The following is a 17,620-nucleotide window of genomic DNA, read 5'->3' as shown; positions in this document are numbered from 1 at the left end:
CCGTTTTGAATATGGGAGCAGCTAATAAGGGACAGGTTTTCTGATTCATGGTTTGTTTATTAGGGCAGTGGTCTCCAACCTTGGGCCTCCGGATGTTCTTGGACTTCAACTCCCAGAAATCTTGGCCAGCAGAGGTTGTGATGAAGGCTTCTGGGAGTTGTAGTCCAAGAACATCTGGAGGCCCAAGGTTGGGGACCACGGTATCGGGGTGCTCTAGATTGTTTTCAAGTTACAAAAAGAGTCAGGGGTTTGTTCTGGGGGTTTTCCATACTGGGAATAGTATGGAATCCAGCTTGGGTTCTGGCTGCCACAAGATGTGGATGTCACAATGAACAAATCATGGATCCATAGTCATTTATGCCAGAAGGAGTAACAAGTGGGAGGCAGGCATCAATGCACTGCTTATTCTTAACAATCCAGGATTTCTGCCAGTTCCTGATTTATTGTACAATCCAGATGTGGCCATACTCGAAAAAGAGAAGCCTCTCTATCATTCTGGAATGCTAAGAACATTATTTAAAAATATTTCTGCTCAAGGAAAAACCTGCTTTGAGGTTTATATTAATTTGTCACTAGGGCATATCAAATATGCTATGATGAATGTTGCTATTGGTTCCTAATGCTTGATCTGGGTGACGATTGGGGATTTTGGGGATGAATGCTGTCTCTGTGAATTCTGGGGGGTTTACAGAGGCCTAGAAGCACTGACCAGGCTCCTTTTGATCTTGACCAAGTTGTTATGAACTCTGGAGCAGCTTCCGGTCAAAAAGAGATTAGCAGCTTCTGTTTTTTAGCAGGGAGAGCTTGAGTAGAACGTTTGTTTAACAGTATTCTTAAAATGAAACCTAGTATGAATTGAAAAAAAAGAAAATGTAGGATTATAAATCCTTGTTTCTTTTCTGTCCCCAGTCAAACCGTCTTTGCCAGTGCTGACACAGCTTATGTTTTGGCATATTCCATTATAATGTTAACAACCGACTTGCATAGTCCCCAGGTATATACTATTAAAATATTTTACAACATAGTTACCAATGGGTATCTATGCAGCTCTCAGACATTGTCTGAACACTTTCCTTGTGCTTTACCATTATAGGTGAAGAATAAGATGACAAAAGAGCAATACATAAAAATGAATCGTGGGATCAATGACAGCAAAGACCTTCCAGAGGAATATTTGTCAGCTATTTATGATGAGATAGAAGGAAAGAAAATTGCAATGAAGGATACAAAAGGATATGCCATCACAACCAAATCTACTAAGCCAAGTATGATTTTTTTAAACCCTAAACTCCGATGAACACCAGGTTTTTCAGAACGTTTTCTCTCCTTACTTTATTGCTATTAACTTGTGGCACAAAGCAGACTTTTATTATTTGGTGTAGTGTGGTTTGGTTGATAGAGCAGTGAACCGTGGTCTGAGGAGATCTGAGTTCAAATCCTCACCAATCACTTTGGACCAGTCTATCCACCACAGCTGCTTCACACAATTATTGTGATATAAAACAGGGAACCTCCACATATGTCATTCAATCTAGGCTTTCTGGAAGCAGAGGAGGTTAGAAATAGGAACTATGACAGAAGTGGATTTTAGCTGATGGCCTTTGTCTTCAAGGGTAGGATATCACAGCAGCTTACTTGCCCCTCCTGCTATCTCTGCGATTCTTGTGTTCACAGAGTTCAAAAATTATGATAAATTCAGCATCAGTAGCACACTTCTTACATATCATAAATGTGTTGCTACCCAGTGCAGAAAGGATATAGCATGGGAATGTGGATAGGAGGATTTTTTTCCTCCTTCCCCTTTCATAATATTAGAACTATGGGTTATCCTGTAAAACTGAATGGTAGGAGGTTTTGCTATAGACAAAAAGAAATTATTCACACAGCACATTCAATTTGTGCTATAGAATTTGCTTTCATAAAGTGAAGTGATGGCCACCATCTTGGATTAGAACAAGGTTCAGATGACAATGCCAGCAATGGCTGTTCTTCGTCATATTGGTGATTGTACTAGATGCAGCATGCTTCTGTTCTTGGCAACCATGAGCATGAAAGTGCTATTGCTTCATTTAAAGTTGCCTTTAAATAAGGCAAACGTTTAAATATGAATCTGGAAATATTTTCATGCCTCTTCAATATTTATTGTGCTCATTTACAGAAGGGTTTCGGTTTTTAAAGTCTATACTCTGATTTATCCAGAACTTGGTAGGAATATGCCAAAACAAGCACATATAAACAGTTATTTTTCTGTTTTTTAGATGTAGCCAGTGAGAAGCAGCGACGGTTGCTATACAACCTGGAAATGGAGCAAATGGCCAAGACTGCCAAGGCTCTGATGGAGGCAGTAAGCCATGCAAAGGCACCTTTTACTAGTGCAACTCACCTGGATCATGTCAGACCCATGTTCAAAGTGAGTATGGAGCTAGGATCTGGATACTTAACATGCCCCTCAAACTTGCCAGCAATAGAATTGAGATCAGAGCATCCATTTAAGAAGCTTTTGGTATTTGGGAGTGAGAAACAGGAGAATCTAATAGATCAGGCTGGAGTTGAAATACTGGAAGGTTGTGCAGATCAGCCTTTTTAATAAAATAGGTGGAAGAGCTTTTAAAATACTGAAGTATTTGTGACTTGTATCTTTTGAAGGCAAACAGACCCCTTTTGGCTTGAGTGGTATTTATGTTCAACAACATTTTGGTACCAATATGTGCCTGGATTCTACATGAGTGAATCTACTAAGTTTTCTTTTCTTTTCTTAGCTTGTGTGGACTCCATTATTGGCTGCTTACAGCGTTGGCCTTCAGAACTGTGATGATACAGAAGTTGCGTCATTGTGCTTAGAAGGAATCCGATGTGCTATCCGAATAGCCTGCATTTTTGGCATGCAGGTTAGTAGGAACTAGACTTGCTGTTTAGGTCATAGCAAAATAATATTCAATAGAGCTAAAATGGTATTTCCTAAGATTCATTTTAAAATTGAAGGTGTGTTCATTTTCCAACCAATTGCAACAAACCATTTAATTCATCTACTTTGATGTCCAAATTCTGAAATTTAGATTTGAAAATATATAAAAATTTGGAAACCATAGTTTTACAGTTAAATTTATCCAGAACCATGCCTTTTAAGATCAGCTGTTTATGGTTATACTTTATACTAGTGATAAAGTTTAGCTCAATTTTCCCCTAGGATAATTTGTACTTAACCCAAGTTAATGTGTGCATGTAGAGTGATGGGGTGCTTTTCCCCCCTGCTAGTTAGTACCACTCTGCTTTCCCTGCAGAAGAACTATTGTCACAACTGTTTCCAAACTCACTCTGCTTCAACATTCTCTGTCTTCATCATTTTCTGTTCTGTTACACTTTTCGGAGGGTAGGGAGACTTATATGTTGTTTAGCCCGCTCAGAGTGGTGTATTAGATCAGATGGGCGGGATACAAATCAAATCAAATCAAATCAATCAATCAATCAATCAATCAGTCAATCAATCAATCAATCAATCAATCAATCAATCAATCAATCAATATCCTAAACAGTAAAACAAAATCATGTACTGAAACAGTTAAGTGAGCCGCCCAGAGTGGACTATGTCTAGATGGGCGGCATATAAATGCAATAAATAAATAAATAAATAAATAAATAAATAAATAAATAAAGAAAGAAAGAAAGAAAGAAAGAAAGAAAGAAAGAAAGAGAAAGAAAGAAAGAAAGAAAGTGCAGGGATTGAATGCTTACTGATAAATTAAAACTGGGATGCGGGGGGGAATTCAAAGTATAGAAATACAGTATCTATGGTCAATAGGCAACATGACATACTTTTAAAAAGGGGGAAATAATTCTAATTATCCATCACACTTTCTTTCCATCTATTTGAGAGACCATTCAGTGGTTACAACCTGAACATTTTCTCACATGTTTCCCTCACACCCATATGTGTCCTAATCTTACTGTAGTTAATCTCATATTGTTACTGAGTAAATGAAGTTTTGTCATAATCCTTTATGTGCTTCCCTTGTAGTATATAGGTAGGTGGGGGGAAGAGGAAATCAAGAGAAATGTGTTTCTTGCCATTGTTATTCCTGACCCTTTATTTTGCATTTTAGCTTGAAAGAGATGCTTATGTCCAAGCGCTTGCCCGGTTTTCCCTGTTGACGGCAAGCTCCAGCATCACAGAAATGAAGCAGAAGAACATAGATACAATCAAGACTCTTATCACAGTGGCACACACTGATGGCAACTACCTGGGAAATTCCTGGCATGAGGTAAAAAGCATGTAGGAGTTTAGTGTGTATTGGTTGTAGTAATTTTATAACACTAGTATTTACCAGAGTGAAACGGAAAAACAAATGATCAGTTGATGTATTCGCAAAGGCTTCATGGGCGGGATCCAATGGTTGTTGTACGTTTTTCGGGCTGTTTAGCCATGTTCTTGAGGTTTTTCTTCCTAATGTTTCGCCAGTCTCTGTGACCGGCACCTTCAGAGGACAGGAGTTAAAACTCTGTCTGTGTTCCGGTGTAGTGTAGTCACTCAACTGTCCCACACACTACACCAGTGTGTTTTAATCTGCAAAGGACAAAAGGGGCCCCCTCACCACTGCAGGAGTATACTGGATACAGTACCTTGCAGTTGTGGACAGGTATATCTTGGGACCACAAAACGCAACATTCACACCAGAATCAAAGAACATGAGAGGCACTGCAAATTAAAACAATTGGAAAAATCAGCAGTAGCTGAACATGCCCTTAAACAAGCTGGACATGAAATTCTATTTCAAAATACTGAACTACTGGACAACACCAACAATCTGTATGTTAGACTGCACAGGGAACCCATTGACATCCATAAACATAAACAAAACTTCAACAGGAAAGAAGAAGGCCTGCAACTAAACCCGCCCTGGCGCACCATTCTGGAAAATGCAACCTGCAAAAGGTCAACGAACTCTTACCCAGCCACAAGGGCCAGAGACCATTGCACAAAAAAGACCAGCTAACAACACCCAGCAATCACAGTGACAGATAATCTCTCCCTCTCCCCCCCCCATCAATACAAAAACATGCTGATCACCCGATCTCCTGAAAAAAAAAAGACAAAAGCCATTCCCACAGCTATAAATACTATCCAACAAACACCAACAGAGCATGGACGGAGTTCCTACTCCAGTCCTCTGAAGATGCTGGCCACAGAGACTGGCAAAACTTTCAGAACACGGTCAAAAAGCCCGAAAAACCCACAACAACCAAGAGAAGAGCATTTCCAGTTCTTTGACTGCATTTACTTTTCATGATGGCTCACTCTTTTGTTAGTATGCTGGACATCTGGTTTGACAGAATCCCCAACCAATGAAAAAATCCTGTTTACCTTCCAGGCCTATATTTAGTGAATTTTAACTTCAAAGAAAATTAGTTTCACTGCTCACTATTCTGGATATAAATCAGCACATTATAGTAACCCTACTCCTTGTTTTTGATAGAGCCAGTGCTGAGAAATTAAGTGCTGAGGAAGGGACTACAGCTCAGTGGTAGAATACATATTCTGCTTTCAGAAGAATTAGATTTGCATTCAGAAGGCCTTGGGTAGTGGTCTGTCATAGTAAAAGACAGCCTTCTATCTTAAATTACATTTTTAAACATCCTATTTGAAAAAAATACTTGTTGCAGAGCACTGAACTTGCACTGTTTGAATAAGATCTGCCTTTCAGCACAACACAGCATAAAAGGAGACTCTGAAACTCTGTCGCGGACAAGGTATATGAGAGGAACATATTGAACTCGTGGTGACATGCACAGTTAATCCTTAGTGTTGATATGAATGGGGAGGTCCTTTCTTGTGTGAATTTGTGCATTGCAATTGAATTTCCAGTTGCATTGCACACTGTATTGAATATCTGTTTTTCTTAGATTTTGAAGTGCATCAGTCAGTTGGAGCTAGCTCAGCTCATAGGAACTGGAGTTAAAACACGCTACCTGTCTGGGTCTGGGCGTGAAAGAGAAGGGAGCCTTAAAGGGTTCACATCTGCAGGAGAAGATTTCATGGGTCTTGGTCTAGGTGAGAATCCTCTTATTTTGCCTTCATGTCTGTCTGATGGTATAAGTTAAGCTCCTTGTATCTCCTTTATTCTTTTATTTCCAATTACAGTTAACAGTTTTGGCATTGCCCATGTGGAGCTTCTGTTTTTCATAATTAATGACAGTAACCCATTAAGCTGCTAGTTTGGAGATTGAATAAACAGAACCAGAGACAAATCCTGAGATCAGTGAGACTCTGACTTCGGCTGTTGTTGCAGACTTCAGCTCCAAGAACCGCAGAGTGTTCTCCGAATTGACTGAGATTTGTGAGGGTTGAAGTCCAAAACATCTGGGGGCAAATGTTGAAAACCACTGCTGTAGAAAATTTAATGTAACTGTATCCATATTGCCATTCTTGGAGCCTCCTATATCATGTGTAATATTCCATAAAGAGGAACACATTTTTTCTGGGTGAAAACTTAGCCTCACTGCTCTGGAATTCTTTGAGCCTGTTGTCCATTTTCACAGTGTGTTATTTAGTTGTTTATTGGAATGGTAGTGAATGTGATAGCCAATTGATAGTAGCATTGTTTCATTTATAATAAGTTAACATTTAGTTTTGGTCTTTTCTTCTCCAGGCAACCTTGTTGGTGGAGGTGTTGATAAAAGGCAGATAGCCAGCATTCAGGAATCTGTAGGAGAAACCAGTTCGCAGAGTGTGGTCGTAGCAGTAGACAGGTATTACAGTGCATTTTTTCCTTCTTAATGAAATACAAGATCCTTAATTTTCCTGATCATCACAGTAGGCTTGAAAATAAATTTTAGAATCCAACCCCTAATTTCATATTAGCTCTTAAAATCTAGCACCATTCTCGGTTTTTGATGCGTAAGGTGGTAAGAACAGGGTTGGATGGAAGTAAAAGATGATCCTTGAAAACAGGGAAATTGCAACTGCTACTATTGTTTCTTATTCTTACTTCTCCATCCCCCTCCAGTGAAGCTGAAGGACACACTTTGCCCTAAACCACTGGTTCTTAACCTTTGTTACTCTGATGTTTTTGGACTGCAACTCCCAGAAGCCTTCACCATCAGCTCTGCTGGCTGAGGTTTCTGGGAGTTGCAGTTCAAAAACACCTGAGTAACCACTGCCCTAAACTTAGAACACTTTTGCAATAACTGTAGAAAGCTGTGAATTAAACTGTCTTGTAAGGGTATCCGACAGCTGTCTTGTGTTCTGTCTATCATTCTGTGCCAAATAACTATATGATAAGATTGTAAGGTGCTTTTCCTGATACCCCTTTGCCTTGTGGTTTAACTCTACATCTCACCTTATTCCACAGAATATTTACAGGCTCAACAAGATTGGATGGCAATGCAATAGGTTTGTATTTTGAAAAAGAAAAATGCATAAATGAAGGACAGGTGCATTGGATCACTTGAGACTGATTGGCATGTCTCCTCTCTTAAAATTTTCAGTGGACTTTGTTCGGTGGTTGTGTGCCGTTTCCATGGATGAGTTGGCTTCTCCCCACCACCCGCGCATGTTCAGCCTGCAAAAGATTGTTGAAATCTCTTATTACAACATGAACAGAATTAGGCTGCAGTGGTCCAGGATATGGCATGTAATCGGAGATCACTTTAATAAGGTATTTCAAAATTTAAACATTCCTGTCAGTTCAATGCAGAGGCTCTGTACCATGACGGGTTTGTGGTGGAATACATGTGCTTTATTCATGTGGGTGCTTGCCATAAATCTACAGATTTGCATATCTAATTATGCTTGGATACTCTGGAGTTTGGGGTTTTTTTGTCTTGTATTCTGACTTTAAACATATTACACAGAATAAGCTCTCATATCTATGGCATTTACTTCCAAGAAAAGAATTCAAGATTAGCGTTTTAAAGGCTAATAGTAATGTTCTTTGAGAATCTTAGTGGAGAATCTCTTTGACTGTGTCTATTGCATAATGACTATGTGTTGTCCCCTCAACTCGTAAAGTTGGATCTGTACAGTTTTAAATTTCATTTCCTGTCCTCCTCATTGTTTTTTCTCTTTCATAGGTTGGCTGTAATCCCAATGAAGATGTGGCTATTTTTGCAGTTGATTCCTTAAGACAGCTATCAATGAAGTTTCTTGAAAAAGGAGAGTTAGCCAACTTCCGATTTCAGAAAGATTTTTTGAGGCCTTTTGAGCATATCATGAAGAAAAACAGGTTTGTGTTTCATGCAACTTAAAATGTAAACCTGTTCTAATGAAGCCATGCAAACTCAGCTGGTGGCGTGTACAAGACTATAAACAGATTATTGGACTTTTTTCCCCTTTAGATCTCCAACCATTCGGGATATGGTAATACGCTGCATTGCTCAGATGGTGAATTCTCAAGCTGCTAATATTCGCTCAGGGTGGAAAAATATCTTCGCAGTATTTCATCAAGCAGCATCTGATCATGATGGGAATATTGTGGAACTGGCATTCCAAACAACAGGACATATCGTTAGTAAGTGAAGTTTAACACAATGGCTATGCCAAAAGAAAGGGGTGGTAGCCAACCTAAAATGGCTGACATTGTAATTTTCAATGACTCTTAAAAATAAAACAGCCATCCAGCATTATTCAGTAAGCTAAATAAAAATGAGGATCTGAGTAGGGAACCCTTTATGGCGCAGTGGGGAATCGAACTCCCAACCTCTGGCTCTGCAACCAGAGACCTAAACCTGCCAAGTACAAGATGCTCAATACTCAATCCTACATATATCTTCTCAGGTGTAATTTCCAGTACAAAGCCTTTGCACCGTATAAAGGACAGCTCTGTGTGATATGCATCTACTCAGAAGTTATTTAACATGTAAATACTGTTGTAGTATTTGGTGTTTAAATGCCATACATTTCTAATTATCTTAAAGAAGAAAGAGAGAGAAAAAAGACAGACACAACTATCAAATCAAAACCTGTACTTGCTGCTGCAACTCTGCTAGCACAGTCAAGGATGCTGCTCATATTCAGCAAAGCCTCTGCCCATATATCCTATAGCGGTGGCACTGGGATTGCCACCTCTAATAATGAGCAGAGATACATACAACATCTGCCTTGCCACTGGTGTGACACAACATGAGCAAAACTTATGAAAGCAGTGTGACTGTGTCTTATGATGCTGTGAGCAAGGTAGAATCGTGAAGCTGTAGGCTTTGGAATTCCCTGCTCTCATAGCCAGGGGGAAGGAGGTTTTTCAGTCTCTCCTTAACATCAAGAACTCCCCATTCAACCATATGAGGTGAAGAAAAATTATGTAAACTACTTAGGAGAAAGAAGGTCGTTAACAAAAGAACTTGGCCATATTTGTAACAAGATTCGTGTGTAATATGAGCCAAGCTGGTGCTCTTCCAGAGTTCAGTATGCCTGCCTGTGACATTATTAGGGCTATTGATCTGATGATCTTTGTGAAGGGTTACAACCGATGAGCGGTACAAGCCTGTTGTAAATGATCCAGAATAACCCATTTGAACTGTTGCCATCAGCATTTGTTACATGGAAAGGAAAGTGTGGGCACTGTAATATGGTTTTCAGCGCTATTGATCTGGTTCACGTATGTGCCGGCTGTATCTGGGAAGTGCTAGAGATGGGGATGACTAATTTTGCTTGGTTTTTTTTTCCTTACAGCCAATATTTTTCAACAGCATTTTCCTGCAGCAATAGATTCATTCCAGGATGCTGTGAAATGTTTATCAGAGTTTGCCTGCAACGCGGCCTTTCCTGATACCAGTATGGAAGCAATTAGACTGATCCGTTATTGTGCAAAATACGTTTCAGAAAGACCGCAGGTACTTTTTCGTTGCTTTTCTTTCTGTGCTTATTCAGAGTCTTAAACCTAATGCAGAGGCAGCTCAGTAGGCATGTAGGTCCCAAGCTGTGTAGGATTTTAAAGGTAATAACCAAGACCTTGAATTGAACTCTGAAAACTACTAGCAATTAATGCACCTGGCCCAAAACAGGTGTCATATGATCTCAACAGAAAGCACCTGCTGACAGCCTAGCTGCCCTGTGTTGTACCAGATATATCTTCTGAACTGTTTTCCAGGTTAGCCCCAAATAAAGCAAATTACAGTAGTCACAGATGACTCTAGTGACAACAGAAATTAAACTCCTGAACTGTTATAAGTTGAGCCTAGGCTTCTCATGGTTTTCAAGACCTTATTCTTATTGTGCAGATACGGGCAGTCCTGTTGTTCAGCAAGAATAATATAGCAACATCAGCAACCCTAGTAGTCGTTCTTCTTGTTGTTATAATTTATTACTGTTGTATCTTGCCTTTCTGAATGAGTACATAGTCACATAAAATATCAGGGATTTTACATGTAACTCACAAGTGTTACTACGAAGGGCATTAATTTATTTTTGAACCATGGAGTGACTTCCTTACGTATGACACTTTCCCCCCCTAAACTATGAGGATTCTTCTTTTGATTTCTGTACTTAGAGGGACAACTGATGGAATAACTTGACTGTTTAGACCACATTCCGCTTTTACGTGTTCACAGGTTTTGAGAGAATACACAAGTGACGACATGAATGTGGCAACTGGAGATAGAGTTTGGGTCAGAGGATGGTTCCCTATTTTATTTGAACTTTCTTGTATCATCAATAGATGCAAGTTAGATGTGCGGACGAGGTAATGAAACTTCAGCTTCTAAAGTTTGTTTTGCTATCAACGTGTTCCCAATTAACTTGTATTCTTCCATACTTGTTCTTTCTTTCACACCATAGGGGCCTAACGGTTATGTTTGAAATCATGAAAAGCTATGGCCATACCTTTGAAAAACACTGGTGGCAGGATCTGTTTCGAATTGTATTCAGAATATTTGATAACATGAAACTCCCAGAGCAGCAAACAGAGGTATCTAAGTCTGTTCTGTAATAGCATTCTAAATTGCATTCTTAAAAGAATCAGAAACATACTGCAATTTGATGAGCATCTTTTGCTCCATCTTGGAGATAAAGGGGGGCTATATATTTGAGAGGTATCAGCTTGTAGAATGCAACTTATTCTAAAGGTTATTTCCTAGCTCTCGGATAAGCAAAAGTGACAAGTCATTGCACCTTAGGAACTCAAAATCTAAATTTTGAGAGTGAGGCTGTGGAACACATGGAGACCTATAAGCTTTATAATGCATGTGCCCTTATATAATTAACTCTTTCCAGTTACCTGTGTGTTCCAGTAAAAATACAATTGGGTTTTTCTCTCAACAGAAATCTGAATGGATGACTACTACATGTAATCATGCACTTTATGCAATCTGCGATGTATTCACACAGTTCTATGAAGCTCTGAATGAGATTCTTCTTGCTGATATATTTGCACAATTGCACTGGTGTGTAAAACAAGGTAGTTTATTTACATACCTGTCATTGTACATAGAATGAACCCACTTGGGACAATGCATCTGTGAAATATATCTTCCTCTTCCCTTCATTACCTCTGTGCATTTTGTAATGAGGATCCAAAAGGTGTTTCTGGATAAAGATTTCCCTCCCCCTAATTTTTTAAATTCCAAAATTACAACCGAAATGTAAGCTTGTAACCATCTTTGTGGGTAAATCTCATGCAAGTCCTACTTAGAATACACTCAGTGAAATCCATGGGACCTATGTTTGTTGTAGTTGATAAGTTCCATTCACTTCATTGAGTCTACTCTAGTTTGGACAAACACTGGATTTGGTCCTCTGTATATCAGAACCACATCCCAGTAGTGCTATGTTGTAACTGTCATATGGCATTGTTGTGTACTTGTAATGGGAAGTGGGAAAGAATTGCTGTTGATGTACTGATAGTGGCTTCCGATTCCTTCCATAGTGTCTGATCTTTTGTGCACATGGTCTGAAAGGGAGAAATTGGAATCCTGCCTTTTTATGTTCATTGTCTTAGTCTGTTTTCCCAAGGAGGCACAGACTGCAACTTGCATGAGACAGTGGAGATCACTCCAGTTCACATCTCATATGCAGACTGAGCATATAAAATAGTTTTTAAAAGACTTCTGCAGAGCCAGCATATTGCTTTGATGAAGCCATAATGGCAGATTTCTGTGAATCGGGCACCAGGCTCAAAATAGCATACTTGATTGCTTGCCTTACACTGGATTAGTGTCCCCACTTCCTGTCAGAAACCATAGCTTTAAAAAAAGTACGTGCAACTTTACTTAATTGTAGCCATGATTCTTTTACAAAAAGTGTTAAACCTATGATTTGAACCTAGGCTCATGTAGTTGAACTTCAGTGCCATTGATTTTAATTGGACTGCAATCATGACTAACTTGCCCCTTGGATTTCGGTACTACTATATTCAATTTGCTGGATCCAAGTCAACTCAAATATTTTTGAAGTGGCGCCAGATCCTGATTGTCGAAGAAGTTGTCATCTGTGTTAACCATAATCTTGCATTCATGCATCTATAAGTGGAGCCAGGGGTAATGAAGTGGGAAACTGCTCTGGAGGAGGGATGAGGGAGCAAACAGGGTGCAGATTAAAGAGGAATTAATGTTATATCTGCATCTGTTCATTTTTCCATATTGTACTATTGTCCTGTATTTGCTACATACAGTACTACTAAACATGGAATTACAGTCCAGGAAGGCTGTTTAGACGTCTGATTAATGTTTGATGCTTTGTTCATTTAGTCACAGTGGAATGTTTTTTGTGTTTATCCAGACAAGGAATGTTTTTAAGCAGCTTCCTCTGTTTCTACAGATAATGAACAGCTGGCTCGATCAGGTACCAACTGCCTAGAAAGCCTGGTGATATTTAATGGACAAAAGTTCAGCCCTGCAGTCTGGGACCAAACATGCAGTTGCATGCTAGAGATCTTCAAAACTACAATTCCTCATGTGTGAGTGTAATTCCAAATGTAGAGTGTGCCACACAGTTTCAAATTCGGTTTGTATTTCTAATGCATGTTTCTTCCTTGAAGCTTGCTGACATGGAGGCCAGCAGGAATGGAAGATGATTCATCTGAAAGACACTTGGTAAGTGCTCTAGTTTCTTTCCCCTAAGCTGAAATACATTTATACAAAATGCAGATACTGTATATATGATAGTTGCATGTCTGCAGACATTTAGTGTGAAAGTAGTAGTTAAATCCTCTCTCTTTTGAGCCTATGGGATCTTATTCAAACATGTTCATAACAATAAAGCATCAAAAAGCAATAATCTACAACAATAAGAATACATACATTTGGGCTGCTTGATCAGTTAATACATGGTTGAAGAATTTACACTGTATTATCTTGAAACTGATAAATATTAGCACAGATTCTGTTCTATTTCTAGGATGTGGACCTGGACCGCCAGTCTTTAAGCAGTATTGATAAAAATGCCTCCGAAAGAGGGCAGAGCCAGTTTTCAAATCCTACTGATGAGAGCTGGAAAGGTGGCCCTTACTCAAGTAAGTCTGCATTTTAGTATCAGCTCGGTACATCACAGCTATTCAGATTTCATTCCGATCCTCTTGGATCCCATCCAAATGGGTCAAAAAGGTACTCATGGGTGCCACTCTATCTGTTCAACCATCTAGGCATTTGATATTCTCAACTCTCTTATTTGTCTATTATGATGTTGCTGTTGCCACCTTGCCCGTGCCTTAGTTGTTAGATTCAAAGCAGTTATATTATGTTAGAAAAACTATAATGGCAATCCATAATCATTTCAAGCCCCTTGTGGTGCTCTTTGTGTAGATCTTGAGTTAACTGATCAGTTTTTCAAAGTCAAGTAATGCTGATTTGTGTTTTAAGTCAACTGCTTTGTTCAGCTCAAGAGCTTTAAAGAGTTTTGATGTAACACTCAAAGTTTTTTTTTTAACCTGTGCTTAACCATGGGATCCTCTTAAATGTATGTTACGATAAATGGCATGGAGCCTGTCTACAGATTGTTAATACCACAGTAGCATCAGAAGTGCCATGTGGTACTTGTTGCTAAAGAATGTTGCATAAAATATGCTTGAGAAGATGTTTTGCGGGGTAACGGGGCTGTGGAAAGTGGGAGTGATGTATCTTGTGTGTCTGCACACAAAGGTAGAACTGCTTTAGACTAAAACATAATATACTGATATTATTTCAGATCAGAAACTCTTTGCCAGCCTTCTCATTAAGTGTGTTGTACAGCTAGAATTGATACAGACCATTGATAACATAGTATTTTACCCAGCAACAAGCAAGAAGGAAGATGCTGAGCATATGGCTGCTGCTCAGGTAAAAAAAAAGTTTCAAATATAATGTCAGCCTTCACGGTGGTTGCATTTTTCTAGTATGTCAAACTATACCACATTAGGTGAAGGTGGATGAGAAAAACTTAGACAAACCTGTCTCTCTGTCTACCTAGAATCCTAGGGACCTCTGAATGGCAGTTCAGCTTTTTTCCCACAAAACAGTTCTTATGGGCAAGGAGCCATTCCTATGCAGGATGTCTTTATGTGTCTCAGCAGCAGACTAGAAGAAACAATACCTCCCAAATCTGCCCTCTTGCAAGCGCTGTTCTAGAAAGCAGCCATCAATTGATAAGACTAGTATGGTACAATTTTGATGGGTGGGCATTTGAAAAAGTATAGGGAGATGACCTGAAGCTGTTTTTATATGGCAAGACTGTGAAGTCAATTTATTTTGGATAATTAGAACAAATCTCGGGGCCACCATTCCTTTTAGTTAAAGGTGGGATCACTTTTGACCCCGACTTCTGGATCTTATGGATATAGTTAAAAACACAGATACACAGAATAGGCCTGCATGTCTGAAGTCTTGCCTTCCATGTGATAAAGCATTTGTGAAGATTCTGTAATACCCTATATAGGGAATATTGATGATCTACTGCTTCCTGTGGTACTCCTGCTTAACTAGATTTTCCTCCTTAGAGGGATGCACTAGATACAGACATTCACATTGACACTGAAGACCAAGGAATGTACAAATACATGTCTTCTCAACATTTGTTCAAGTTACTGGACTGCCTGCAAGAATCCCATTCATTCTCAAAAGCTTTTAACTCAAATTATGAACAAAGGACTGTCCTGTGGAGGGCAGGTAAGCATAAAAGAGTGTAGAACATAGAAAGGTATTTTTTAAAAAATGCTCACAAATGATTATTCTTTCAGATGACACTGATTTATGTTTTAAGCCAGTCTAATGACACAGACCTATTTGGTTTTTTTAAGTTAAATATGTACATTATGATATTACATAATACAGTGGTGCCTCATTTGAGGATGTTAATTCGTTCCAGCGTAATCACTCTAGAGCGAAAACATCATCAAACGAAACGAAAGAATCCCATTGAAACGCATTGAAAACCCGTTCAATGCGTTCCAATGGGCTGAATACCTGCTCATCTAGTGAAGATCCTCCATACAGCATCCATTTTCAGTGCCTGTATAGTGAGGAATCCGTCCTAGAAAACAGTGGGGGGCCATTTTGAAAGCCGGCGGTCATTTTGAAACCTGACGATCAGCTGCTTGCTGATCGTCGTAAAGCGAAAAATCGGTTCCCAAAAAAGGGAACTGATCAATGTGAAGCAAAATTCCCCCATTTAAAACATCGCTTTGCGATCGCAAAAGCGATCGCAAAAACGTCGATGTAACGCGGATTCATCGTAGCGCGGGGTAATCGTCCAGCAGGGCACGACTGTATACATTATGATATTACAATTTGCATTGCTGGCCATTCTACACAATCAAATGCTTTAAAAATATCTAATGATAAAATACCTGCCTTTCATTTATCTTTTTCAGTATTATATATAATATTCAAAATCCTCCTAGTTAAATTTTTCATTTGTCTTCCCTTTAGAAACCCATGTTGATCTTCTTTAATATATTTTGTAATAAACTTATTCATTCTATTTGCCAAGATTGCAGTAAATATCTTTGCATCTTGATTTAATAATGAAATAGGTCTGTACGAACTTGGGTCTGTCAAATCTTTATTGGGTTTTGGAATAAGAGTTGTTATTGAATATTTACAAGAATCTGGTATTTTCTCTCCTAATATTCCATTATAAAGTATTTTTAACTTGGGGATCAGTATTGATTTAAAAACTTTATAATATTCTGATCCCATTCCATCAAAGCCTGGAGTTTGTTAATAACCTCTGTAATCTCTTCGTCCTTTATCAATTTTTCTAATTCTTTTATCATTCTCTAATAGTTTACTCTTTACATTTTCTTTAATATAAATTTCTAATCTTCTTCCATGTATTGTTAGCTTTATATAAATTCTGGTAAAATTCTTGAAATATCATAAATTTTTCCTTCTTTAGGCTACAATTTTTTTCTGTTTTATCTCCTGATCACTCCAATTGTGTTTTTTGATCTTTTAGTTTGAGCTACCCTTACTATATTCAAAAAAATTCCTCTTCAAGTATATCAAATCCTCTGGACCTTTTCTAACTCTATGCTTTCTAACTCTCTCCTCTTAGCTTGAATCTATAATAATTTCTTATTATGTCTATCTATAAAATATTTACTTTCTAAATTTCTTAATGATTTTTCTATTTTTTTAAATAATTTCTTCTCTCTTTTTTATTCTACATGATTCTCTTATGGCAATTCCTCTCATAACTAATTTTATAGTGACCCATAACACTGCTATTTTACTCCCACCTGCTTCATTTATTGACCATATTTCCATCCATTCTTTCTTAGCTCTATCCATTACATCTGTATACTAAAAATATTGGAATCTATTCTCCATTTTCTATCTTCTCTGTAATCATCCTTAACTTTTGTCTGCATCATCATCAACGCATGACCTGTTATTTTTATCACATTAATATTTGTATCTCTATTTATTTTTGAGATTTAAACATGAAATCTATTATTGAATAACTATTATGAACTGAGGAATAACACGTAAACCTTCTTTCATCTCCCTTCAATTATCTCCATATATCTTTTAAATCCGTTGTTTTCAATATAATAATAATAATAATATAATTTATTGTCATTGTAAGTATATACACAGTATACCATACAACGAAATTCACATATCTTACACAATAGGGTACTTCTTTTATTCAGCTCATCTTTTTTACATACAGTTTTATCCTTTGCCTTATCTAAAACTATATTAAAATCTCCTGCCATTATAACATATCCCGTTCTAACCTTCTCCATCTCTTTAATGCCAGTTTTATAAAATTCTCCTTGATTCACATTTGGTGCATAAACATTTACTAACATATAATCTGATTTTCCCCATTAATCCCTGTAATCTTTCTTAACTTTCATCTCCATTATCATCAACACATTCTGGCTTCAATAAGACTGCTCAGAGAGGTAGCACCTCCCCCTCCTTCCCAGCAGCTTCCCGAGTCTCTTTACAAACTTCTTTAGAAATGGGGGATTCCACCTCTATTTGTCTTAAGCGTACGAGACTACGATCTGATGGGTTTTTTCTCTGACAGCTTTCATGTCCAACGTAAAGAACTCTTCTCTATTTTTTCTCATAAGCAAAGCAAAAGATTCATAGCACAGGAAAACAAAGTACCGTATTTTTTGCACCATAAGATGCACTTTTCTCCCAAAAACATTGGGGGGGGGAGTGTATGCGTCTTATGGAGCGAATACTGTCCCCTCCACGC

The 17,620-nt window shown here is 38.3% G+C and overlaps 1 protein-coding gene across 3 annotated transcripts in view; it reads left to right on the top strand.

Annotated features, from left to right (window-relative positions):
• The window catches only part of ARFGEF2 (ARF guanine nucleotide exchange factor 2), a 53,085-nt gene that overhangs the window by 28,658 nt on the left and 6,807 nt on the right, over positions 1 to 17,620 (top strand). For 2 of the 3 annotated variants that reach the window (XM_072996875.2, XM_020779461.3), the window contains 20 exons: positions 910 to 994; positions 1,094 to 1,265; positions 2,259 to 2,410; positions 2,760 to 2,888; positions 4,101 to 4,259; positions 5,899 to 6,046; positions 6,645 to 6,744; positions 7,347 to 7,387; positions 7,483 to 7,652; positions 8,068 to 8,219; positions 8,332 to 8,504; positions 9,665 to 9,825; positions 10,543 to 10,673; positions 10,769 to 10,898; positions 11,252 to 11,387; positions 12,746 to 12,884; positions 12,966 to 13,020; positions 13,325 to 13,439; positions 14,111 to 14,241; positions 14,898 to 15,066. In XM_072996875.2, coding sequence (XP_072852976.2) covers positions 910 to 994; positions 1,094 to 1,265; positions 2,259 to 2,410; positions 2,760 to 2,888; positions 4,101 to 4,259; positions 5,899 to 6,046; positions 6,645 to 6,744; positions 7,347 to 7,387; positions 7,483 to 7,652; positions 8,068 to 8,219; positions 8,332 to 8,504; positions 9,665 to 9,825; positions 10,543 to 10,673; positions 10,769 to 10,898; positions 11,252 to 11,387; positions 12,746 to 12,884; positions 12,966 to 13,020; positions 13,325 to 13,439; positions 14,111 to 14,241; positions 14,898 to 15,066 — 2,648 coding nt within the window. Of the gene's footprint in view, positions 1 to 909; positions 995 to 1,093; positions 1,266 to 2,258; positions 2,411 to 2,759; positions 2,889 to 4,100; positions 4,260 to 5,898; positions 6,047 to 6,644; positions 6,745 to 7,346; positions 7,388 to 7,482; positions 7,653 to 8,067; positions 8,220 to 8,331; positions 8,505 to 9,664; positions 9,826 to 10,542; positions 10,674 to 10,768; positions 10,899 to 11,251; positions 11,388 to 12,745; positions 12,885 to 12,965; positions 13,021 to 13,324; positions 13,440 to 14,110; positions 14,242 to 14,897; positions 15,067 to 17,620 lie in introns of those variants that run through there. The other variant, XR_013544783.1, reaches the window with a different exon arrangement.

This window comes from Pogona vitticeps, chromosome 4 (genome assembly GCF_051106095.1).
Source record: "Pogona vitticeps strain Pit_001003342236 chromosome 4, PviZW2.1, whole genome shotgun sequence".
Classification (NCBI taxonomy): domain Eukaryota; kingdom Metazoa; phylum Chordata; class Lepidosauria; order Squamata; family Agamidae; genus Pogona; species Pogona vitticeps.
Note: the sequence above shows the minus strand (reverse complement) of the source record. Positions and strands in the feature narration are given on the sequence as shown.